General features: G+C 44.0%; 1 protein-coding gene across 3 annotated transcripts in view; it reads right to left on the bottom strand.

Moving 5' to 3' along the window:
- Positions 1-27,526, bottom strand: part of opcml (opioid binding protein/cell adhesion molecule-like) — a 328,101-nt gene extending 300,575 nt beyond the window's left edge. Inside the window, exon 1 of one of the 3 annotated variants that reach the window (XM_061751271.1) lies at positions 26,781-27,526. In XM_061751271.1, the coding sequence (XP_061607255.1) occupies positions 26,781-26,938 (158 nt within the window). In that variant the 5' untranslated portion in view covers positions 26,939-27,526. The remainder of the gene's footprint in view (positions 1-26,780) is intronic. The other 2 variants (XM_061751269.1, XM_061751270.1) reach the window with 2 other exon arrangements.
- Positions 27,527-27,669: the final 143 nt, after the last annotated feature.

Raw genomic sequence — 27,669 nt, 5'->3', positions numbered from 1 at the left:
TGCAAATCATTCTATTCTGTTTTTATTTGTTTAACACAATGTCCCAACTTCATTGGAATTGGGGTTGTATATAAAATTCGCCATATTGCAGGATTTTGAGTGTCCGCTATATTTTTTTGGGTGGTAAAATAAACACTTTCTTGCCTAAAACGTTAAAATTATAAACAAAAACAGACAAAAAAGAAAGAACTATAAATTTAAACATATTATATGGAATAAAATGTAGTGTACAGCTCTGCTGTGCATTACTGTCTTTAAACGTTTCAAAGGTGATTAAGAGTATCGAAAAAGTTAAGAGTACGGTAGAGGTTAATAGGAGTATGGGGAAGATTAATAAGAGTATGGGGCGATTAAGGGGAGGGATTACTGTATTCATTTGCATTATTTGAATTTCACTAAGCACCAATTGTAATGCTGTTATCAGCTCCATATACATTACAAATGACATTAATTGGACAAATGTTATGTCAAGAAACCTGTAACAATATGTCGTAATATCTGAAATACAGCATATTTGGTTAAAAACATAGACTTTTTTTTTTTTGGTCCTGTTCGGCTGGTCAAGCACAAAGGAGGAACAGTTTCACTGTGTAAGAGTGGACTTTTTAAAATGCCGCTTTGGATTCTTTGTATTTTGATGGATATTTATTGAAAATCAAAGTCGATCAGTCGAACGGAACAAGGTGTCGAGAGGGGAGTGAGAAGAGAAGACAACAAAAGCTGTAAACAAGATGATGAAAGTAAATCATTATATACCTCGAACAATGACACTGGAACGAATACTTCCTACAAAATACATATGTCGACGGCACACCAAAGAACTGATGACCTTTGCATTCCTACCCCTGCACCCACACCCAGCAGGACAGGCCGGCAAACTACCGGACATCTGTTTTTATCTCAAGTGGGCCCATAAAACTAGATAATGTTTCTCCTCACTGCCTCAGGGGACTTTGCGATCATAAAGACCTTTCTGTTTGCACGACTGAATGAGCGAGAATCTGGGGGTCCTCCTGACCAGATGTGGCAGTTCGGAATAATTGAGGACAATGGATTTATTAGTTAAACTGGCCTCAATGGTTTTATTAGTTGCCCAGACTCCCCATGAACCCGCCAGAGGACTTACAAAAGGCCCTTTTGTTGACATTTGTGACCTCCAAAGACCTCTCTCGTCAGACGTCATTAGTAGTGCATGAGCGACGCCCACTGGTGCTGGAGAGGCACTGCAAGCTCAATTAATGACTGCAATATTTAACATGTTAAATTCCTGCACCCAACGAAAACAAACCTTCATGAATATTCTAATGTATGCCTTAATTTCTGTGTCATTGTGTTGATTCTACACGTCTAACTATGAGCCAACTTGAGGAGAATTTTACCTCTTGCCTTGAAGCCAAACAGTACCAAATGATGTTGTATTGAATATAATACCAAGATGGCGCCTACCAGTGTGGTCGCCTCGGTAACACGCACTCTAGTATTGTTTTTGTGTTTTTTTTCGTCCGTCTTTGGAGACCTTACACGACTCACTTACACAAGGGGAGACCTGCTAACCATCAAGGAGGCTACTCCGGACTTTCTGTCACCATCTTTCGCAAATCCGCTCAGTTTTTTCCCCGAGTTACTCACCGGAGCGGCGTCCGCGGTTTTCGGTGCATGGAGACGGAAGCGGCGCCACTGAGGGAAACGGGCCGGCATTCAGGTGAAACTCCGCAAGAGAGGACACAGATTGGCGTTCCCGTCGATCCACCTCGCGAATGTACGCTCCCTACCCGACAAAATGGACGAGCTTCATCTTCTGTTAAAGACCAGTAAAGACTTCGGACGTTCCGCGGCCATGTGCTTCACGGAGACCTGGCTTTGCGACGCTGTACCCGATGGCGCCGTCATGCTTCCCGGCTTCCTCATTCATCGAGCGGACCGCGACATGGAATCATCGGGGAAAACAAAGGGCGGCGGGATATGCCTCTATATCAACGAAAAATGGTGTATGGACGTCACGGAGCTCAGCACACACTGCAGCCCGCATTTGGAGTCGCTATTTTTAAACAGTAAACCATTCTACTCGCCACGTGAGTTCGCAACGTTCATACTGGCTGGAGTCTACATACCGCCTCAAGCTAACACGAACGCCGCACTGCTAACGCTCGCCGAACAAGTCAACGAAATTGAAAAAAAAACACCCGGACTCACCCCTCATTATTCTCGGGGACTTTAACAAAGCTAAACTCAACCACGAACTCCCTAAATACAAGCAGCACATCGACTGTCCTACCAGGGAAAATAATACTTTAGACCACTGCTACACTACGGTAAAAAACGCATACCGTGCTATACCTCGTGCAGCCCTGGCCTCGTCTGAGCACTGCTTAATTCACTTAATACCAACGTACAGGCAAGAACTTAAATGCGCGAAGCCTACAGTGAAAACAGTGGAAAAAGTGGACCAATGAAGCAAAGATGGAACTTCAAAGCTGTTTAGACTGCACAGACTGGAGTGTCTTTGAAAATTCAGCTGGCAGCCTGGATGAATATACGGACACTGTCACATCCTATATCAGTTTCTGTGAAGAGGTTTGTGTACCGACAAAATCATTTCGCACATTCAACAACAACAAGCCGTGGTTCACTGCTAAACTTAAGCAGCTTCGCCAAGCTAAGGAGGACGCATATCAGAGCAGGGACAGGGCCCTGTATAATCGAGCTAGAAACTAGCTGACTAAAGAAATTAACATTGCAAAGAGGATCTATGCAGCAAAGTTGGAAAATCAGTTTAGCGCAAACGACTCTAAATCAGTCTGGCATGCATTCCAATCGCTGACTAATTACAAGCGACGATCCCCCCAAGCTGAGAACAATAGCACACTAGCCAACGACTTGAATACCTTCTACTGCAGATTTGAAAAGGACAGTTTCACACCAAAATCCCACCCGGCCGCACCCGCGACAATAATCACACCGCTGACTTCTGCGTTAACCATCCATGAACAGGATGTGAGACGCATCTTCAAACAACAAAAGATTAACAAAGCGGCAGGCCCGGACCATGTTTCCCCATCCTGCCTCAAAGTCTGCGCGGACCAGCTCGCTCCAGTCTTCACTCAGATCTTCAATAGATCTCTGGAAATGTGCGAAGTTCCACCATCATTCCAGTCCCCAAGAAACCTGCAATCTCGGGTCTGAATGACTACAGGCCTGTCGCTTTGACATCTGTGGTCATGAAGTCCTTTGAACGTCTCGTGCTGGACCACCTCAAGAGTGTCACAGGTCCCCTGCTGGACCCCCTGCAGTTTGCCTACCAAGCAAACAGGTCTGCGGATGATGCAGTCAGCATGGGACTGCACTTCATCCTAGAACACCTCGACAGTGCAGGGACCTACGCGAGGATCCTGTTCGTGGACTTCAGCTCAGCGTTCAACACCATCATCCCTGAACTTCTTTCATCCAAGCTTATCCAGCTCGGCGTCTCACCTGCCATCTGCCAGTGGATTTACAGCTTTCTGACGGGCAGGACACAGCAGGTCAGCCTGGGGGAGGCCACCTCATCCACACGCAGCATCAGCACTGGGGCGCCCCAAGGTTGTGTCCTCTCTCCGCTGCTCTTCTCTCTCTACACGAACGACTGCACCTCAGCGAACCCGACTGTCAAACTCCTGAAGTTTGCAGATGACACCACTGTCATCAGCCTCATTAAGGACGGTGACGAGTCTGCATATCGACAGGAAGCGGAGCGGCTGGAGCTGTGGTGCGGCCGACACAACCTGGAGCTGAACACGCTCAAGACTATAGAGATGATCGTGGACTTCAGGAGGCATCCTTCGCCACAGCTGCCCCTCACGTTGTCCAGCTGCCTTGTGTCAACCGTCGAGACCTTCAAGTTCCTGGGAATTACAATCTCTCAGGACCTGAAGTGGGCGACCAACATCAACTCCGTCCTCAAAAAGGCCCAGCAGAGGATGTACTTCCTGCAGCTTCTGAGAAAGCACAGCCTGCCACCGGAGCTGCTGAGACAGTTCTACACAGCGGTCATCCAATCAGTCCTGTGTTCTTCCATCACAGTCTGGTTTGGTGCTGCTACAAAAAAGGACAAACTCCGACTGCAACGGACAATCAAAACTGCTGAAAGGATTGTCGGTACCCCCCCTACCCACCCTTGACGACTTGCACGCTGCCAGAACTAAGACAAGGGCGTGCAAAATCCTCTCAGACCCTTCGCACCCCGGTCACCAGCTCTTCCAGCTCCTTCCCTCAGGTAGGCGCTACCGATCAATGCAAACTAGAACTAGTAGACATTCCAACAGCTTCTTCCCTATTGCAATCAACTTCTTAAACAGCTAACCTATAATTCCATTACAACAAGCTGGCAATTTTTTGACTTGAGTTCGTTGTTACATTTCTGTGGGGCCAATTATGTATTACTCGTGCACTCACTGTGGTTGTCTCGCCATGCTGCACTATTTGCATATACTGGCCACTCATGCCAGAGTAGCATCTGCTCCATTTGCACACTGATTGAGGAGTATCTGTAACATTTGCACAACCAACATTGTCCCAGATTATCGCACTACTCGTCACTTTAAACCGCATACACTCCTTGAAGTCTCAGCGCCCTTTGCACAATGGTCATTGCACCGGACTATTGCAATATTAGTCATTCGAACTGCTCTAAGTGCTAGAGGACTCTGCATCTTTTTGCACAATTTTTTTATGTCTCCAAAGTGTTCTGTAAATTGACTGTCTGTTGTACTAGAGGGGCTCCAACTACCGGAGACAAATTCTTTGTGTTTTTTGGACATACTTGGCAAATAAGGATGATTCCGATTCTGATGATGTTGTATTGAACAATAAGTAGTTGATTTGCCAAGACTAATGTTTTGTGTATCTTCTTCTTCAACTAAACCTGCCTCCTTTCCTCCTGAGACAACTGAGAAAAGACCATCCCGGGACCAGGTGATCTACGATCATGAGTAAAATATTGCAGTGATTAATAGAAAGTATGAGTTGGTGCATAGTAACTTGGGGTTAAGTTAGCAATCTCACACGAGTCCCAACTTTATTCTCTCTCACCACGCTTCAACTCATTTCACGCTCACATTACGAGTTCAGTCATCCGTCCTATATCTGGTTCTTTATGTATGTTTACCTGTGCATTTTTTGTAGTTAAGTCCCTCTGCATTATTTCCCCCGAATTCCCCTGTAGTTTCATTAAATTTCCTCAAAAATTCAACCTCCTGTTGTGTACTGTGTGTGTTTGAGTGCAACATTTGACCTCTGAAATCGAGAACCAAATGTAGCGGCCCTTTTAGAGAACAGAAATTGATAGAGAGGTTTTTCATTACTTTCCCTAAAAAATAGAAATATAAAAAGAGACGTGGTGCTTTATATGAGACAAAGATAGCTTTGATTGAAACATTCTAACATTCATTGAATTACCCCAGAAGTAGACGCAGGCGTTTACTTTCCTAATTTCCAAATTAATTATGCTTTTATCCAAACCAATATACGCTACAACACATTAGATATTAGTGTTTTATGTGGCAGTCGTGCTACACCCTGTGAGGGAAGGACAGGACACGATAGGACATGACAAGGACAGCAGGGGAAGCGTGCAGGACGGGTCGTGAAACCGGCTGTACAACTGAAGTATGGTGGGAGTGGCTATGTAAATTATAAATGTCTATAGGACCAGAGTGTGAGTGAGGGGATACCCAAGAAATTTGCATAGTCATAAGTTATTTGTCGCAATGAGTGAGTGGCCCCACACCCAGCGAATAAGTCCCAGGGGTGTGTGTCTGCGGACACATGCAAGTGAATTGACACCATTTCGGATGCACAATGACTGTCAGAAGTGTAAGTGTCCTGTAATTGTTGTGCCTGTACCGCGGGGGCTGAGGACCCCACCCACCCAATCGAGAGGCAGGATCAGGCCCAGGAGTCCACCCAAGAGCGGCTCGGTGGACGGGACACACCGAGAGATCCAGGGTGGTCCACCGCCCCACCGAGGTGCCCCGAAAACCTGCCACCCAGAGGAGGCTGCAAGAACCCAATGCCACTCCCCCAGCTAACCCCCACCACCCTACGGGCCCCGCCACTACCGCCCCGCCATCCCCAGGAGAGAAAGACCTCCCCCCACCAACCCGCAGTGTCCACAATGCAGCCAGTCCCTGCCGAGTCAGAGGGGTAGACGATGTCCCTTGTTTGGTGGAAAGGAGGGCGGATAGGGGTGCCTGACAAGGGAATGATAAGTGAGTGGCGTGGGAGGGTTGGGGGACTGAGAGAGCAGCTATGGGGCATGAGAGGGGAGCCGCACGCCAAGCAGCCATCCAGCCTGAGGAGCACCGCCTTGACGCTAGTGAAAACCCACCTCTCCCTTGTTACTATGACTGCCAGGTCCCCGACTGGTAGTCTTTGGCCCTACCCTGTGTATCAGTGCCTCCTGAGTGGTGTGGCGCATTAAAATATGGAGTGGCCAGTGAGATTAAGGGTTGGGGGGGGCAGAGCCACAGCCAAACCCTCCCACCCAAGACCCGCCACCCCCCAGAGATGGGGATGAGTGTGTAATGCATTAAAATCTTGGGGGGCAGGCAGGGCGAGGGGTAGGGCGCCTACACCTGCACACCCCCGACTCCACATCAGCCCCCCAAGAAACCCTGAATATCTGTATGTGCCCGGATGTGATGAGTGAAAAAAAAGAAACAAATATTTACAGTGAATGGTGTAAGAGTGTGCTGAATGAGTGATTAAGAGGCATGGCTCCTGCAGGTGGTGCCCATCAGGTGGGTCAACCACAGACGGCGAGGGCCGGCCCACCCAGTCCCGCAGCACCGACCCCGGGAATCCCCCCCACATTCCAGCCAGTATACACAATAACAAACAGATGTTACTTTAAAACTAATTATGGAATATATGGATGATTGTGGTGGAACCGTGGATGACTGGTTAGCACATCTGTCCCACAGTTCTGAGGACCGGGGTTCAAATCCCTGCCCCGCCTGTGTGGAGTTTGAATGTTCTCCCCATGCCTGCGTGAGTTTTCTCCGGGTACTCCGGTTTCCTCCCACATCCCAAAAACATGCGTGGTAGGTTGATTGAAGAATCTAAATTGCCCAAAGGTGTGAATGTGAGTGTGAATGGTTGTTTGTTTATATGTGCCCTGTGATTGGCTGCCCAGTTGAGGGTATACCCCGCCTCTCGCCCGAAGATAGCTGGGATAGGCTCCAGCACGCCCGTGACCCTAGTGAGGATAAATGGTACAGAAAATGGATGGCTGGATGGATGATTGTACAAGTTTTGCTTCAGAGGTTTGCTTTTGTATCAATAAAAGGTTTATCACATCCCATTGCTGGTTAAAGTTTGTTCTGGCTATACATAGTATTCTCGCGTCCTGCTGATCATTTTAAGTGATATGATATACAGTATATCATTGTTTTGCATATGCTAAATATAAGTAACTTGGTCACCCTGGTCACCAGCTCTTCCAGCTCCTGCCCTCAGGTAGGCGCTACCGATCAATGCAAACTAGAACTAGTAGACATTCCAACAGCTTCTTCCCTCTTGCAATCAACTTCTTGAACAGCTAACTTACAATTCCATTACAACAAGCTGGCAATTTTTTGACTTGAGTTCGTTGTCACATTTCTGTATTATGTATTACTCGTGCACTCACTGTAGTTGTCTCGCCGTGCTGCACTATCTGTAACATTTGCACAACCATTGTCCCAGATTATCGCAGTACTCGTCACTTTAAACCGCATACACTCCTTGAAGTCTCAGTGCCCTTTGCACAATGGTCATTGCACCGGACTATTGCGATATTAGCCATTTGAACTGAGGACTCTGCATCTTTTTGCACAATTGTTGTTTGTTGTTGTTTTTTGTTAATGTCTTTATGTCTCCAAAGTGTTCTGTAAATTGACTGTCTGTTGTACTAGAGCGGCTCCAACTACCGGAGACAAATTCCTTGTGTGTTTTGGACATACTTGGCAAATAAAGATGATTCTGATTCTGATTCTTAATGATAGCTTAAGGAAAACATGCTTGGCAATAACTCGAAATGCTAGAAGGTGCTGCTAAGTATTGATGATGTCATGCTCATGCATCCAAAGAGGTACAGCAAGAGAGCAATAATGTCAGACTATAATGGATGTGGCTTCCTCAAAGGTAGAGGATCTTATGGACTGCAGCACAGCTCAGATTATCAAAAAATAATGACTACCTCAGTAATTTACAACACCACAAAGATGCTGCAACTCTATCATGAGATCGAGGGAATGCAGGAGTGAGTCATTCATGCCTGATGGACTGCTGTCGGGATATAAGAATCTGACAACTGTTCACAGCTCTTTTCAGCAGTGGAGAAAGCGATAATATCATTTGACATGTTCTATGGTTAAATAAAGGTTAAACATGTCTGACCGTGTTGTACACATTTTAAAAGACACAAGCCAAAAAGCTGTCTACACATACAGTGGATGCTGATTACTCTGTTTTGGAAAGCCTTCACCCAGGCTGGGAGCTTTCCAAGAGCTGTTTTTAGGGGCAAAAAAAAAACAAAAAAAACAACACCCCCCCAAAAAAAAATGTGTGTCGACGAAAGGCCAAAATGTTTTTGAAAATATCTGAGTGTGTGTGGTCATACCCTTAGTTACCCACTTCTGGATATGGCTCAAGGCAGTTGTAAATTTGGGAGCAGTTTCTTTTGTATTTTCGGATTGTGTATTAGTAAAGATCTACAGCAGAGTACATCAATATTACTAGTAACGTTACTGGAATCATTAGTGGAAACACTGGATAAGTCACATACACCTTACATCTGCAAACCTGCAATCTCGTGTCAGAATGACTACAGGCCTATCGCCTGTGCTGGACCACTTCAAGAGCGTCACAGGTCCCCTGCTGGACCCCCTGCAGTTTGGCTACCGAGCAAACAGGTCTACGGATGACGCAGTCAACATGGGACTACACTTCATCCTTGAACACCTCGACAGGGACCTACGTGAGGATCCTATTCGAGGACTTCAGCTCTGCGTTCAACACCATCATCACCAAACTCCTCTCCTCCAAGCTTCTCCAGCTCAGCGTCTCGCCTGCCATCTGCCAGTGGATTTACAGCTTCCTGATGGGCAGGACACAGCAGGTGAGGCTGGGGGACACCACCTCATCTACACGCACCACCAGCAATGGGGCACCCCAAGGTTGTGTCCTCTCTCCGCTGCTCTTCTCCCTCTACACGAACGACTGCACCTCAACGCACCTGCTGTCAAACTCCGGAAGTTTGCAGACGACACAACAGTCATCGGCCTCACCAAAGATGGCGACGAGTCTGCGTATCAACTGGAAGTGGAGTGGCTGGAGCTGTGGTGCGGCCGACACAACCTGGAGCTAAACAGGCTCAAGACTGTAGAGATGATCGTGGCCTTCAGGAGGCATCCTTCGCAACAGCTTCCCCTCACGCTGTCCAACTGGCCTGTGTCAACCATCGAGACCTTCAAGTTCCTGGGAATTACAGTCTCCCAGGACCTGAAGTGGAAGATCATCAGCAACTCCATCCTCAAAAAGGTCCAGCAGAGGATGTACTTCCTGTGGCTTCTGAGGAAACACGGCCTGCCGCAGGAGCTGTTGAGACAGTTCTACACAGCAGTCATCGAAGCAGTCCTGTTTACTTCCATCACAGTCTGGTTTGGTACTGCTACAAAAAAAAGGACAAACTGCGACTGCAACGGACAATCAAAACTGCTGAAAAGATTGTTGGTCCCCCCCTACCTAACCTTGAGGACTTGCACGCTACCGGAACTAAGACAAGAGCTTGCAAAATCCTCTTGGACCCTCCACATCTTGGTCACCACCTCTTCCACCTCCTTCCCTCAGGTAGGCGCTACTGAACAATGCAAACTAAAACAAGCAGAAATTCCAACAGCTTCTTCCCTCTTGCCATTAACTTCTTAAACAGTTAATTTACAATCCCATTGCAACATGCTGCCAATTTTGTCTTGGGTTTGTTGTCACATCTCTGTCGGGCCAATTATACATTACTTGTGCGCTCACTGTCGTAGTCTCGCCACTCTGCACTATTTGCATATCTATTGTTGACCAATACATGCGCTGAGTCGCATCCGCAACATTTGCACAATTGACATTCTCCCAGATTATCGCACAACTAGTCACTTTAAACTGCATCAATTTCTTGACGTCTCCGCGCCCTTTGCACAATGGTCATTGCACCGGACTATTGTTCTATTAGTCATTTCAAACTGCTCTAATTGCTAGAGGACTCTGCATCTTTTTGCACAATTCCACTTTGCATCAGTCCATCTTAGATGAGCTCGGGTTCAGAGAAGCCAGCGGCGTTTCTGGGTGTTGTTGATAAATGGCTTTTGCTTTGAGCCCATGTGGTGATATCCTTCACACATTGATGTCGGTTTTTTATGCAGTGCCGCCTGAGGGATCGAAGGTCACGGGCATTCAATGTTGGTTTTCGGCCTTGCCGCTTACATGCAGTGATTTCTCCAGATTCTCTGAACCTTTTGATGATATTATGGACCGTAGATGATGAAATCCCTAAATTCCTTGGAATTGTACATTGAGGACCATTGTCCTTAAACTGTTCGACTATTTTCTCAGGCACTTGTTCACAAAGAGGTGAACCTCGCCCCATCTTTGCTTGTGAATGACTGAGCAATTCAGGGAAGCTCCTTTTATACCCAATCATGCCACCCACCTGTTCCCAATTAGCCTGTTCACCTGTGGGATGTTCCAAACAGGTGTTTGATGAGCATTCCTCAAGTTTCTCAGTCTTTTTTGCCACCTGTCCCAGCTTTTTTGGAACGTGTTGCAGCCATAAAATTCTCAAATTCATGATTATTTTCTAAAAACAATAAAGTTTATCAGTTTGAACATTAAATATCTTGTCTTTGTAGTGTATTCAATTAAATATAGGTTGAACATGATTTGCAAATCATTGTATTCTGTTTTTATTTATGTTTAACACAACGTCCCAACTTCATTGGAATTGGGGTTGTAAGACTTCAATACAGCATTTTAAAGTTGTGTAAGTTGTGTCTTTGTGGAAAAACTTTAAGCTATTGCAGCTACAGGGCATGCACAAATGCAGGAGTTGCCTTTTAACGTCTGCTGTATTTTTAAAGCCAAAATATTTCTATATGGGCTTACAACGGCTCGCTTCACGTCACGAAGTTACATTCAAGAAACACACAAGAAAAGCCGTGCATGAAGGATACCTTCACTGACAATTTAGAAACATTCATATTAGACAATAGAACATGAAAGCTAGTAAAAATAATGTGGGGTGTCTGTGAAGAAATAGTAATTTAATAACAACACATTTTATGAACAGCACCACCACAATAATTCCTTTTTAAATTTTTTTATTTTTTTTTAAATTAATTAAACCTGTCCTGTTCAGCTGCAGAAGCGCTGTCGTGTCGTGGACTGCAGAACCAGTCCCGAAGGGAGGAAACTGGAGGACCGGCAGAGCAGTGAAGGGGGGAGTTCAACGGAACATTTTTTTTTACCTCCACCTATTTTTCAAACGAATGCATTTTAGAGCTGTAACTGACAAAAAGGAAATGTTATTGTACCAAAAATAGCATGTTGCAGACCCCAGAGACTTGTGTTTGTATTCCTCAGTTAACAATGCCACCATGCCGCTCTTCTCTCTCTGCGCTGCATGTCTATGTACAATAATCAAAGCAAAGCAAAGCAAATTTATTTATATAGCGCATTTCATACACAAGGTAACAAAATGTGCTTTACATAATTAAAAGCATTTAAAAACAAAGAAAAAACAAAGAGAAAAAAATAAAATAGAAGTACAATTAAAACAGCGTACAGTGCAAGAAATATCATTTCAAAGTGGAAATGCTCTAAAAAGCATGAGAAAAAAGAAGAGTTTTTAACATGGACTTAAAAACATGCACACTTCTGTTGGCAACTTATTCCATTTTTTTGCAGCATAATAGCTAAATGCTGCTTCACCATGTTTGCTTTGGACTCTGTGCTCCACTATTTGACCTGAGTCTGTCGATCTCAGAGCCCTACTGCGTTTAGATGCCATCAGCATTTTTTCCATGAACAAATAAGCTCAGAAATTAACTTGTGTGTAAAAATGTGAAATGGCACAGGGAAAAAGTATTGAACACATGAAGAAAGGGAGGTGCAAAAAGTTTGTCAAAATGCAAAAGCCCTTCTTGATAATCAAGTGAGCACGCTCATTTTGCTGTGTGTGAACAGTGTTCAATCTAATCCAATCCATCTATATTTGTTAAACACTACAACACCAAAATGCTGTGTAAAATCAAATGTTAATGTTAGGTGTTCATAGTTTAGTTTTTCCCCCCGCTTCGTAAAATGCTTCAATCCGCCGTTCAGCCGCTGCTGGCTAAGCAATCAGGCTCACGGGCATTCCCTGGTGCAGGGAGCAGCGCATCGGGGAAGACATGACCCAATGCCGCTTGGCACCGAATTAAAGCATGCATCTTTATTACCGTGATGTACGTTTGAAGTGTCGATGGAATGTGTCCTGGAATTCACATTAGTTCTCGTATAGCTAGTTGCCTTCTTCATCAATAATCGATAATCCCAGTTTGGTTGCCATGGCGGCATCGCTGGCTCGAACCATGGCATAGCTAGCTACCAAGCAAGTCATTTGAGAGGCAAAGGCAAGTCACGGCCACCCCACACCCTCAACCACGCCCGCCTAATGTAGTAATTTAGACCACTCTGTCATGCTTTTTTATTTTTTTTATTTATATATATATATATATATATATATATATATATATATGGCGGCACGGTGACTGACTGGTTAGCACATCTAACAGTTCTGAGGCCCGAGGTTCAAATCCCGGCCCCGCCTGTGTGGAGTTTGCATGTTCTCCCCGTGCCTGCGTGGGTTTTCTCCGGGCACTCCGGTTTCCTCCCACATCCCAAAAATTTCCCTTAGGTGTGAATGTGTGCACGAATAGCTGTTTGTTTATATGTGCCCTGCAATTGGCTGGAGACGAGTTCAGGGTGTACCCCGCCTCTCGCCCGAAGATAGCTGGGAGAGGCTCCAGCATGCCTGCGACCCTTGTGAGGATAAAGCGGTATGGAAAATGGATGGATATATATACATTCTCGCCCACCCAGGCAGTATCTCCTTCAAACACCCAGGCAGTATCTCCTTCAAACTCGGGTCCTTACCATTTTTACCAGAGGCTTCTGTTCTGTCTTCTGCGAAGGATCTTAGCTGTTCCCAGCATTTCGCTCTACTGTACAAAGACGTCGGATGTTGTTCCTGCTATCTGCTAGAGCCATCTACCCTGGGGTTACTGCCCCCAGTGCCCCAATCACAACGGGCACCATTATTGCCTTCACATCCACATTTTGTGTAGTTCTTCCTTCAGTCCTTGGTCTTTCTTCATCTTTTCGTGTTCTTTTTTCTGGATGTTTCTATCACTCGGGATTGCTAGATCTATTGCGACCATATTGTAGAGCCCCCCACCAGCCCCCAGGAGAAAACTCCACCATCTGCCACTGACTTCTTTTATGCTTTATAACATGATAACCGCAGTCTCACAAGTCAGAAGTATTGATTCCTGAGGAAAAATCTTCAAGTAAGTTTGAATATTAGCCTTCTTTCCCGAGTCGTCTGATTTACATAAATGTTCAAGAGGTCTTGACTGCTGTGCGAACACAAACCAATAATGAACCACAGGAATTTTTTTGTCCTTGAAACGGGGGTGTAAAAGTGCCATTGTACCTAGGGCTGGACAATATGGGAAAATAAATCCCATCCATTCCATCCACTTTCTGTACCGCTTAACGTCACCAGGGTCGCGAGCATGGTGGACCCTATCCCAACCTGAACCAGGGCACATACAGTATAAACAAACAACCATTCACACTCACATTCACACCAACGGACAATTTAGAATCTTCACTCAACCTACAATGCATGTTTTTGGAAGGTGGGAGAAAACCGGAATACCCGGAGAAAACCCACACAGCAATGGGGAGAACATGCAGACTCCGCACAGGAAGGCCAGTATTTAACTGTGGGGTTAATGTGCTAACCAGTCGGCCATGGTGCCGCAGAAAACAAAAAATCCCATAACGATAATTTGTGTTATATCAATCAGTCGATATGGCTATATATCACAACATAGAACAAATCACTATTCTTAAATGTTCCCTGTTACTCTTTTTCTCTCTTATTTTTTTTCTGTCCAAAATTGAACATGACATGGAACATTATAAACTTATAAACATACTTATAATCAGACCATGCAAAAGCTCTCCAGTTTTCCAATTTACAACCAGGGAATTGGTAATGAGGGTCCATTACTTTCATCACCACTTGAATCCCTTGTATTCAACTGTGCTTACTGGTGGAATGTCTTTTGCAATATAATTTGTTTGTTATTTTCAGGAGTGAACCCTTTCTCCGGTCAGCTTCAGATCGTAAAAAATCTTAGTTGTATTGTCTGTCTTTATGTGAACATACACAACATAATCTGCAGTGGCCGCTACTCTGTTTCTTGTCTGACAGTACAAAACCAAAATAATTCCAAACTGCCAAACGTTTTGGGCCTTTCTTGTCAACGATGTCATCCGTTGAGGCTTGGCCTGTGTATCCCATCATGTCTTCTGAGGGAGCACTCATTTTCTTTTTTTTTTCTAAGCTCTTCCACAGCTGCTACACTAGGGTACGACATTAGCGCTTGTTACGTCTCGCTGCTAGTGTGCTGTGTCATAAACCTAACTCGGTATTGTTCTACTTATGTCACATGTCTGGTTACAAGGTTACAAGGTATTTTTATTGTCAATTCTTCAATATGCGTAACACATACAGAGGCTAGAAATTACAGTAATCAAGGGCCCGCGGTGCTACAAAAGACAGAACGAATAAAAGCTAAATAAACTATAGTATATACAGTATAAAAAGTATTAATTGAAGGTGCAAATATCAAAGGTCAGGTGACGTGTGCAACATAGTTAAGGTCAGAGAACCAAGGCAAATAATACATTTATAAACAAATGACAAAAACCCAATGCTGCTAAAGTAGCTAGTGCGACCCTAAGTCTGGTGTGCGTGTGTGTGTGTGTGTGTGTGTGCGTGTGTGTATGTGTGCTGATGGCAGCAGACTGAAGAGGCTCTGTGATAGATGGGTGGAATCCCCCACTATGCGGAGGGCTTTGCGGGTGAGGCCGGTGCTGTAAATGTTCTGCAGGGAGGGAAGAGAGGAGGGGCCTCAACACACAACCTTGAGGGGCTCCTGTGTTCAGAGTGATGGTGCTGGACGTGTTGCTGCTGACCCGTACTGCCTGCGGTCTCCCTGTCAGAAAGTCCAGCAGCCAGTTGCACATCAAACTGTTGAGCCCCAGCTAGTCCAGTTTGTAGATCAGTTATTTAGGGATGCAACCAGTTCAGGGTGTACCCCGCCTCCTGCCCGAAGATAGCTGGGATAGGTTCCAGCACTCCCGCAACCCTTGTGTGCGGATAAGCGGCTCAGAAAATGGATGGATGGATGTTTAGGGATGATGGTATTGAATGCTGAGCTAAAGTCTATGAACAGCATTCTGACATATGAGTCCTTATAGTCCAGGTGTGTGAGGGCAGAGTGGAGGGCGGTGGAGGTGTTTATTGTTTGTTTTTTTCTTCAAATTGAAATTCAAGCAGTTGGAGTCAAATGAATAGCCACACAGTTATGGGAGCTTAGACAACAGAGTTCGGAAGAACTTTCTGAAGAATATTTGATTTCCTATTTTAGAGATAATGCCACTGTTATATCTGCCCAAGGAGGCTACTTTAATGAGTCAAAGGTTTAGAATACCTTTTTGTTTGTAGATTAATTACATGATTTCTTAACATTTGTTCTGTGCTTTCATTTCAGAGTAAAATGAGAAATAGAACTTTTAAAATTAAAAATGTTAATTAAAAATAGTAGGAAATACTTGGAAATACACCTAGCTGCCCCCACCCCCCACCCCCCCCCCCCCCAACACACGCACACAATCATACATCAAGGGCGCTGCCATATTGAATGTGGCAAGTGGCGCAATTTCTCAGGATGTCTCATTCATGTGCAGTTGGGAGGTGTACCAATCATTTTACAGTTTAAGTCAGGTGTCGTAGATTACCTTTAACCAGTAAGACTGAGCAATTACTTTGATTGTATTCCGTCATCATTACATCATTTTGTAAAGATAAGTAGCTGACTTCGTAGCTAATACAGTACTATGAAGTCCCGTACAGTATGTGCATTGTACTGTGAATTCCCACAGTGAACCAGCATGTCTAACCTTGCACTAATTAAGTTGATATTACCAGGAAAACATCTGAAAAGAGAAATAACTATTGTGCAAATTTTAAAGTTATACAGATTTTTTCAGTTTACATGCCAGCTGTGTTGTTCAGTAATGCTATATAAATTAAGTAATACCGATATAAATTGTACATGGATTTATATGGTTTATTTTTTCATATGATATTTAGCAAAGCTTATGTTACCACCCTTTTCCCATTGACACATGTGACTGAATGTGCTTCCATCCTAATTAAATCTGATACTTATGACATATGCCATGGTGATCAAAACACTGCTAACTAAAAGCCAGTTGGACTCAAAGGACTAATGATAGGTGAGCACATATACTTTAATAGAAACTAAAATCATAAGACTCATTAAAGACCTGCTCAAGTGGTCAACTGTCACCAAGCTTTTGCCAATGATCTCTGTTGCTATATAAAAAAAAGTAATTATACTATTTAAGCTGAGCCGAAGGTTTGTCGGCAGGGTCACTCTTTAGAGAATGATACTGACTTGTGTTGCCCTTGACTTTCTGAATATAATACATAATCCATCCATCCATCCATTTTCTACAATTTTCTACTTTCATCTGAGGTCGGGTCGCGGGAGCAGTAGCCTTAGCAGGGACGCCCAGACTTCCCTCTCCCCAGCCACTTCATCCAGCTCTTCCAGGGGTATCCCGAGGCGTTCCCAGGCCAGCCGAAAGACGTAGTCTCTCCAGCGTGTCCTGGGTCATCCCCGGGGTCTCCTCCCGGTGGGACGTGCCCAGAACACCTCACAAGGGAGGCGCCCGGGAGGCATCCGAATCAGATGACCCAGCCACCTCATCTGGCTCCTCTCGAGGAGCAGCGGCTCTACTCTTAGATCCCCCCCGGATGACCGAGCATCTCACCCTATCTCTAAGGGAGAGCCCGGACACCCTTGCGGAGGAACTAATTTCGGCCGCTTGTATCTGGGATCTTGTTCTTTCGGTCACGACCCACAGCTCGTGACCATAGGTGAGGGTAGGAACATAGATCGAACGGTAAATTGAGAGCTTCGCCTTTCGGGTTAGCGCCTTCTTTACCACAACGGACCGATACAAAGTCAGCATCACTGCAGACGCTGCACCGATCCGCCTGTCGATCTCCCGTTCCATTCTTCCCTCACTCGTGAACAAGACCGCAAGATACTTGAACCCCTCCAACTGGGGCAGGATCTCATCCCCGACCTGGAGATGGCACGCCACCCTTTTCTGACAGAGGACCATGGTCTCAGATTTGGAGGTGCTGAGTCTCATCCCAGCCGCTTCACACTCAGCTGCGAACTGTCCAGTGAGAGTTGGAGATCACGGCTTGATGAAGCCAACAGAAACACATCATCTGCAAAAAGCAGAGATGCAATACTGAGGCCACCAAACCGGACACGCTCTACACCTCGGCTGCTCCTTGAAATTCTGTCCAGAAAAGTTATGAACAGAATCGGTGACAAAGGGCAGCCTTGGCGGAGTCCAACCCTCACTGGAAACGAGTCCGACTTACTACCAGATATGCGGACCAAACTCTACACCGGTCGTACGTCGTGCCCGGAGAAAACCCACACAGGCACGGGGGGGGAGAACATGTAAACACCACACAGGTGGGGCCGGGATTTGAACTGTGAGGCAGATGTGCTAACCAGTCGTCTACCGTGCTGTGAAAGCCAAGTCAACAGCTAAAATCTATCAATAATCAAACAGTAATCTAGCCCCTTGTCAGTGCCAATGAATATCACCGGGTTCAGTCCTAATTGATGGCCTACAAAAAGGTCGCATTGGCAAGGTGTGAATCAAGACACATCTCGTGATGGTAATAGCAGAGAGCTGTCTCAAGACCATCGCAAACTAATTGTTGCATAACATAATGATGGCATTGGTTATAGGCACGTATATAAGCTTCTGAACGTTGCAGTGAGCACGGTTGGGGCCATAATACGTAAGTGGAAAGCCAATCATACCATCATAAATTTGCCCCAATCAGGTGCTCCACACAAGATTTCTGACAGAGTGCAAATAATAATCAGAAGAGTTGTCCAAGAGCAGAGGACCACCTGTGGACAGCTTCAAAAAGACCTGGAATAAGCAGGTACATGGCCTGTAAGCACGCTCACCACGCAAGACCCCATTGCTGAAAAGAAAACATGTCAAAGCTCGTTTAAAGTTTGCTCAACAACATTTGGACAAGCCAGTTAAATACTGGGAAAATATAGTCTGGTTGGACGAGAGCAAAATTTAACTCTTTGGATGCTATAATGCACACAATATTTTGAGGAGAAATGGCACTGTACGTCACCCTAAAAACACCATACCAACAGTGAAGTGCGGAGGTGGGAACATGATGGTGTGGGAAACTCTCAATTGGTCAAAAAAAATCCCAGCCAATCACCTGACTTGAATCAATCGGAAATCTATGGAAAGAACTGAAACTCAAGGTCCATAAAAGAAGCCCATGGAACCTTCAAGATTTGAAGACTTTTGCCGGGAGAAATGGGGCGAAATCACACCAGAGCAATGCATGCAACTAGTTTTCTGCATACAAGAGGCATCTTCAACCTGTCATTCCAAACAAAGAAGAAGAAGAAGATGAAGAAGAATCACCTTTATTGTCATGAACATGCATGCATGCACACGCAAAGGCTTTTGTACAAAGTATTAAATAAATAGCAGTTGGCATGTTCAATACTTTTTCCATGTGTCATTTCCCATTATTACACACAACTTAATTTCTGATCTTATTTGTTCTACTTTCTTTGTATGTATGGATTACTTGGGTTGTTCCCATCTGGTGAAATTTCCGTGTCAATAGAACCTTTGGAAATATATTTAATGAGAAAAATGGTGACAAAAAAAATGGAGCCGCTGTATGTCAAGAGAATAAAAGTGGTCCACTCGTGTGTTTTTAATAGACAATTCCTGTATTTGAATGATTGCTGGTAAATTATCTCATGTGGTATTTCATTTGTATAGGATTATGTATTACGTGACATGGAGTAAATGTCTTTTGCGGAGCCGATCAATGTCGGCGAATTATGACATTAAAGCTGATCAGCCGATCAGCATAAAATGCTAATTATCGGCCGATACCAATCAGCCTGACCAGATTGGTGTAAAGTCTAAATTTTACCAAGTTTGGGTTCAAGCCATCGTGTCATCAACCCGTAGTTACAATATGCTCATTATCGCAGCATACACAGACAGTCAGCTAAACTGTTTTCCGGGTTTGGTCACGTGACGTTCCGCATAAAGTGGATTGAATTATTCCAAAACTGGCCTCCAGTGTGTGTTAAACTACAAAAGACTTCATTGTTTTTTTGCTGTTCGCAGAGGTTTAGCAAAACAATACATTGAGAAACACACAGCAAATGTAATGAAGTGGTTTCTAATTTTCTCTTTGAACCATCATTTGAACTGACAACAGCTGAGTAAACAACTCAACAGCTGTCATTAGTGGTCGGACTGGGTGTTATGAAGCACTAGCTCCAGTTGTCATTCATATTGGTTGATGTCACTTTCGTAAAGGTATACTGTATGGTTATCAGAGACTTGAGGAATGGAGTCTGTCAAAGTTTATGGACTACGATTTAAAACCATTTCACAACGTTCGATAATTCCCCAACAAAAATGTGTGAAGCAATGTTACATTATGTAAATATACAAGAAGGGACAGAGAGAGAGAGAGAGAGAAAGAGGGAAAAAGAGATTGAATGTAACTGAAAGAAAAAAATAATGGCTCTTGTTTTGGTGAGAAAAAACACGAGATGTACAATTTAAAAAAGGGGAGGTATTTAGTTTACTGTGAATTAAAAAAAATACTTATTTAGGTTAGGTACTAACACTTCTGAACCTTTCTTACTGAGCAAGAGGCTAAAAGCACAGGTCGATACAGTAAAACAATGGATACTGACTAGCTCAATGACAAGCTGCAGTTCATCTTCCTCCAGGGCAGTGAACTGAGCATATTGCCAAGCAGCCCAGAAAAGCCTGGGTAACTGTATTGTCAGCTTTCTAATTCACTCTCCACAGCTCACAGTTTAAGATTCAAGTCAGGGTCATGGCAAATCCAGAAGTTATGTGATGACTTCTCCATTGTGGGGTGCATAGGTTAGGGAAAGAAAGGAAGAGCATGAATCTGCTAGAGTTTTGTCAGGCAACACAAGGACAGATCAATGTCTACAAGAAGTGGTATTTTTTCATTGTAATCTACAATCCCTTTTAATTCCCCTTTTGATGGCCACTTTTCACTAATTGAACAGTGCATAATAGGACAACAAAACTACTACTCATCTGTGTCAACGCATGCAATGATTTTTATCCATAAACTTTTCTTCTCTCCAAGCCTAAAGCCTAGCATCGCGAGACAACTTGAGTGTTTAATAGAACTCAGTCAGACGTATACTATAACGAATTAGTGTAAAAATGGTGAAACTGTAACATACCATATTTCATGAGGAGAGAAACATAAAGCTAATTGGACTTTCATTTCATTATTACCTGAATGGGAATACTGTGTGCAGATTCTAGCACATTATGAGCAAAACATACAGTATTAACTTTCCTGCACTTTTTAATGTAAAATTGTAAATAGGCCCTGATGATTATTAAAATTAATATGTAGTAAAACTCTTTCTGTGACAGGGGATTCTGCCAGGCGTTCCCAGCAGACCCTCACAATACATTTGGGCCTGCCAGGTCGGACCGGCATCTTCCCCCACCATCGGAGCCAACTCACCACCAGGTGGTGTTCAGTTGACACTTCCGCCCCTCTCTTCACCCGAGTGTCCAAAACATGCGGCTGCAAGTCCGCTGACACGACCACAAAGTCGATCGTCGAACTGCGACCGAGGGTGTCCTGGTGCTAAGTGCACGTGTGGACACCATTATGTTTGAACATGCTGTTCGTTATGGACAATCCATGACGAGCACAGAAGTCCAATAACAGAACACCGCTTGGGTTCTGATCGGGGAGGGGGCGTTCCTCCCAATGACGCCCTTCCAGGTCTCACTGTCATTGCCCACGTGAGTATTGAAGTCCCCCAGCAGAACGATGGAGTCTCCAGCACCCCCTCTAAGGACTCCAAAAAGGGTGGGTACTCTGAACTGCTGTTTGGAGCATAGGCACAACCAACAGTCAGGAGCCGTCCCCCCCACCCGAAGGCAGAGTGAGGCTACCCTCTCGTCCCCCGGGGTGAACCCCAATGTACAGGTGCCAAGCCGGGGGGCAATAAGTATACTCACACCTGCGCAGCGCCTCTCACTGTGGGCAAGTCCAGAGTGGAAGAGACTCCAACCCCTCTCAAGAGAACTGGTACCAGCCCAAACTGTGTGTGGAGGCGAGCCCGACTATATCTAGTCAGAACTTCTCGACCTTGCACACCAGCTTGGGCTCCTTCCCTGCCAGAGAGGTGACATTCAACGTCCCAAGAGCCAGCTTCTGCAGCATGGCATCGGATCGCCAAGATCCCGCCTTCGGCCACCACCCAGATCACACTGCATCCGACCCCTATGGCCCAGAGCTCTCACAGGTGGGGAGCCCATGGGAAGGGGGACGCACGTTACCCTTTCGGGCTGTGCCCGGCCACCAGGCGCTCGCCTTCAAGCTCCACCTCTAGGCCTGGCTCCAGAGGGGGGGGCCCTAGTGACCCGCGTCCGGGCAAGGGAAAACGTCTTCCTGAATTTTTCATCTTCATAGAGGTTTTTGAAGCTGTGCTTTGTCTGGTCCCTCACCTAGGACCTATTTGCCATGTTGCCAGGTTTTTGTGATATGAAAAAAAAAATTATACTGATATGAATAATTTCAAACCTTTGTCCAGCATTATTGTGACCTATAACCTGTACAACTCGATTGACGAAAATATATTTTTAGAGAGGGGAAGTAAAAATAAACAACTGAGATAATGTCATTGTATAAGTGTGCATGCCCTCTACCTAACTGCTATTTCGAACTGTTCAAATTCCCTTCACCTTGTCTTAAGACACCAGCTCCATCTGAAGATGCGTGAAGAGATTATTTTAAAGGTCCCCAGCCATCATATTTTTGAAATATATTTTTATAATCTTTGATGTCCTTTTATCAGGTTAAGTTGGAAATGCCAAGGATGCCCTTTTTCAAGCTATTCTAGTTGGTCTTTTACACCTTACATAACATTTCAGACGGCCGGATTTCTCATTAATATTCAATATGTATATAAGCTTTTCTCTGATTGGATCGCGGTTATTCTTAATTTAAATATAGAAAACAGATTAGCTCTGTTTGGTCCTTGGCGATATCACGGCGTCTTATGAATGTGAATGTGAGTGGGAATGGTTGTTTGTTTGTATGTGCCCTGCGATTGGCTCCCGACCAGTTCAGGGTATACCCCGCCTCACCCCCAAGGGCAGCTGGAACAGGCGCCAGCACCCCCGCAACCCTAGTGAGGATTAGCGGTACAGAAAATGGATGGATGGATAACCGGCATGCAACATTCATCGTTTGTGCACATTTTGGCAACAATGAGTGCAAGCTACGCTATTTCAAACAGTTATTTAAATCAATTATAAATATAGTTAAATACTGTTGTGAAACACAACATACAGTATCTATACTTTACAGTCTGCATTTGTATGGCTTGAAGGCATCTTAAAACCCAGACGTGTTGCTGTTCAGCTGAGTTGAGTTAGTGGATACTATCATGCGTTTACCAATAATATCCATCCATCCATTTTCTGAGCCACTTCTCCTCACTAGGGTCGCGGGCGTGCTGGAGCCTATCCCAGCTGTCATCGGGCAGGAGGCGGGGTACACCCTGAACTGGTTGCCAGCCAATCGCAGGGCACATACAAACAAACGACCATTCGCACTCACAGTCATGCCTACGGGCAATTTAGAGCATTGAGGCATGTTTTTGGGATGTGGGAGGAAACCTGAGTGCCCGGAGAAAACCCACGCAGGCACGGGGAGAACATGCAAACTCCACACAGGCGGGGCCGGGGATTGAAGCGGGGTCCTCAGAACTGTGAGGCTGATGCTCTAACCAGTCGGCCACCGTGCCGCCTTCCAATAATATATGGTTTAATAATTAAATGTGTATTTGCATTTATGAATCACATTTGAAACATTACATTATTTAAATATATTCACGTTTATGAATCACATTTGAAATTCACAGAGAGATGTAATGATAAATAAGGATCAAAAAGTAACCAGGAGGAAAAAGGTCAATGCCCTAGTAATTTTCTCTCTTTACATTCAAAATCATATTTAAATGGTCACCTTTGAATAGATACTGCATGGACATATAGGAGAAACTTGCATCACATTGCACAGATAAAAAAAAAAATAAAAAATGTTGCATCTTCGTCGTCACAGATATAATGCAGCACCCACCACAGACTCCATGAACGCTGTGTAACAAACAGGTAAACCAAGTATCTCTGACAGTGAACTTTCATTTGGCAAAGATTATTACAGTTTCAGTTAATTCACTGGCCACATTTAATTGCTTTCAGAAATGTCTTACAATCTAAATAAATTGACTGAATGACTGTATGAACTTGAACTATGAGTGAACACGGCTGCTGCCGTGTGTATGCGTGTGTGAGAAAGTGTTTGTATATACATGTATACCCATCTACAGTGGATATAAAATTCTACCCACCAGTTCCACGTCAGATTTTTGTGGTGTAAGAAAATGAGACCGAGATAAATACTTTCAAACCTTTTTCCACCATTAATGTGTCCTATAACCTATATAAAACAATGGGGAAAAAATAAAATCTTTTTGAGAGGGCAAATAAAAACAAAAAACTGAGACACAAGTGTCCACACCCTCGTATAACTGGGGATGTCCCAGTGTTCAGAACTAGCCAATCACATTCAAACACATTTTAAATAGGAGTCAGCACACAACTGACATCATTTAAAGTACCTCGGATTAACCACAAATGAAGTTTGGCTGTTCTAGTAGGCTTTTCCTGACATTATTTTGCTTTCTAAGGAAGCTACAACGTTTTGTGATAACACTGACTGGTATTTGGAACCTTTAGTTCATCAGACCATATGTGTGGAACATTTTTTTTATGGTCTGATGAAATCAAGGTTGAACCTTTTGGACATAATTCCAAAAAGGTATGTTTGGGGCAAACAAAACACTGCTCATCACCAAAACAACACTATACATACATAAAGCAAGGTGGTGACAGCATCATGCTTCTGGGCTGTTTTTCTTCAGCCTTCCAGGCTGGGGCATTAGTCATTAGAGGAAATTGTGAACAGTTTAAAATAGAAGTCAATGTTAGCACAAAACCTTCTGGCTTCCGGTAGAAAGCAAAACAAAAAACAAACAAAAAACATTGTAATGTCTACTTTTCCTCTCAAATATTTTGTTTTTCCAGTTGAGCTGTCCAGTTTATAGATAACATCAGTGGTGGAAAAAGTTTTGAAAAGCTTTATCTTGGTCTTGGTTTTTTATATAACAAACATTTGGACAGGGCTATGTAGACTTTTTATGTCCACTGTAGGTATGGCTGATCCTTTCAACAGAACACTACATAACAGCAACGCAATAACAGGTTTATTGATTGCACACAGTATACTGTAAAATCAGTCTATCTTAAGTGGACGGTCAAATAAAAATGTGAAAAGGCATCACATGCTAGATAGACACAAAGCCAAAAAAAAGACTGTTGTGATAGAACAAAAGATATTGTAAACATTTTCTTATAATTTGATTAATAGTGGTAAAGACATGGCCCACTGAACATCCATTTTCCGTACAGCTTATCCTCACTAGGGTTGCGGACGTGCTGGAGCCTATCCCAGCTATCTTCGGGCGAGAGGCGGGGTACACCCTGAACTGGTCGCCAGGGCACATACAGACAAACAACCATTCACACTCACATTCACACCTATGGGCAATTTAGAGTCTTCAATTAACCTACCATGCATGTTTTTGAGATGTGGGAGGAAACTGGAGTACTTGGAGAAAACCCAAGCAGGCACAGGGAGAACATTCAAACTCCACACAAGCGGGGCAGGGATTTGAACCCCGGTCCTCAGAACTGTGAAACAGATGTGCTAACCAGTTCAGCCGCCAACTGAATTCCCTTTGGAAAATTAATTTTACTCACGACTGTTTGAATTATTGGCATGTATCCATCAACACTTCATAATTGTTTCTAAGAAAAAAATATTCTAAAGTAATATTTTTCAAAGCTTTAATGGCAAAATATCTCTACCATTATGTGTCCAAAATGAAGTTTCATGATTTGCAACATGTTTGTTTTGAAGATGCTAACATGATTTTTGGATCTATAGGATTCTTTTTCAATTGCTTAATTTACCTTTTCCATGAAAACTAAAACAAACGTATATTAGTTTCTTTATTTGGTTCTTTTACGAACGGTCCTTCTTTGTCACTCAAGCTGTCTTTATCGTTAAAGCCACTGGAGAGAGCCTCATTATTTTGTTACAAGACAACAGAGGGATCTGTGAGCTGAAGTGCCAGGATGAGGGAGGCATTTTGTATTCACACAATAGCAGACAAAAAAATAAATGGGGTTATTTTTTAGATATAAGTGTATACGTATGAATTTGTGAAAGAGTCAGAACTAGTGCTTGTCTTTACCGTTATTACAAATGTATAAAGACGAGTGTAATTGGTTTAATGAGTAGTTAGGACCATTTGTGCACTTGTAAAAGTTATGCAAGAAGTGTATTTCAGTGGGCCACCACCATTCGCTCTGTCAATAAGGATTGCCTTACTATGAATGACTAAAATTTTAAATCATCAATACATTTTTGGAAATTGGACTTTAAGCGTGGCTGTTTAAGCATGGGAGACATTTACCAATATTAAACCAAGGCGGCATAAAAAAATATATATAGTGAAATACAATTTTCTTTAACGTTATTATTCAAATTATATGAAAATGACATATATAATCATATGTTTCATGTACAATATGAATTTGTGCAACAGCCCATGGAAAGTCACGACGAAACCTTTATACCATGTTAAAATATAGATGAACAACAGACTCCTTTCATTTTTTAAATGTTTTCAAAAACTGCTGCCTTGACTTATCAAACACCCATTTTAAATCAAAGTATGCATTTGTCTGACAAACACAAATCGATATGAAGACCACCCGGTACCGATGCTGGTTTGAGTATCTCAGCTCCTTGAATGCTCACCAAGACATTAACCACCCGATCAATAACATTCAAGGGCAATGAACAACGGAGGCATGAACACCTTGTTCTGTCCTTTGTGCCATAACTTTCCAATGATGCACGCAGGGCCATCGTGCATAAACACGCGTATTGCATTTGTGTACGTTATGAATAGCGTTAATAACTCCAAAGGATGAGCTGTCAAGCTAACGAACGCATGGTGCGACAGCACATGACAGCGGCCATCCACGATGCGCGCGATCATAACGAGCAATGTGAAAATAGCATCGGGTCACAGACTTACTTTAACACGGCGCTGTCCCCTTGTCGCACGGTAATCACGTCCTTTAATACAGAATCGCCGCTTCTAACCGGAACTCCTAGCGTTACAAGGAATAACAATTTAAGTCCGAGGACGACGAAGCATTTCCCAGTCACCGTCAAACAGCCACAAATTTCCATGTTTTCCTCTCAACTGCGCAACTTCCAGGATAACTTGAAACGTCCGTTGATTCCTTTTTTTGCGTCTTAGCGCTGCGGTGCGCAAATTCCACTCGGCAAACAAGACGCCCGCTAGAATTGGAGAATTGGCGTCGGAGCCGTTCTCTCCCTCTAAGTAAACAGGCTTGTTATGAAACACCCTGAGTCTGCTGAGACTGCACACGAAGAGAAGGAGCGAGTCAGTCGGCTGCTCGAGGAAACTGACTTCCGAGGTCGGAGGAGAGAAAAGGCAAGGTTCCCCCGAGAAATGTGCACCACCTCCTTAGCTTGAAATTGTCATCGCCGTGAAATGGATGCTCTCACAAAGACGCATCTGCAAAGCACAGCGTCGCTATGCCGCCGTTCTCGTGTTGTGGACTGACTGCGTGACACCATGTAAAGCAACCACACTTCGTGCAAAGCCCATCAACTTCTTTTCGTATCTTATTTTCCTTCTTAAAATAGTTTTAAAGCGGGCGACATGGTGAACGAGTGCCGAGCACATTCGCCTCACAGTTCAGAGGCTGTGGGTTCAAATCCAGGCTACATCCTTCTTGTGTGGGGTTTGCATGTCCTCCCCTGGCTTGCTTGGGCTTTCTCCAGGTACTCCTCCCACATTTCAAAAACATGCATTGTAGGTTAATTAAACACTCTAAATCAGTGTTTCTTACACTTTTTACACCACCTCAAAAAATACCAAGTCGCCTACCACT

The sequence above is a fragment of the Phyllopteryx taeniolatus genome, chromosome 17 (genome assembly GCF_024500385.1).
Source record: "Phyllopteryx taeniolatus isolate TA_2022b chromosome 17, UOR_Ptae_1.2, whole genome shotgun sequence".
Lineage (NCBI taxonomy): Eukaryota > Metazoa > Chordata > Actinopteri > Syngnathiformes > Syngnathidae > Phyllopteryx > Phyllopteryx taeniolatus.
Note: the sequence above shows the minus strand (reverse complement) of the source record. Positions and strands in the feature narration are given on the sequence as shown.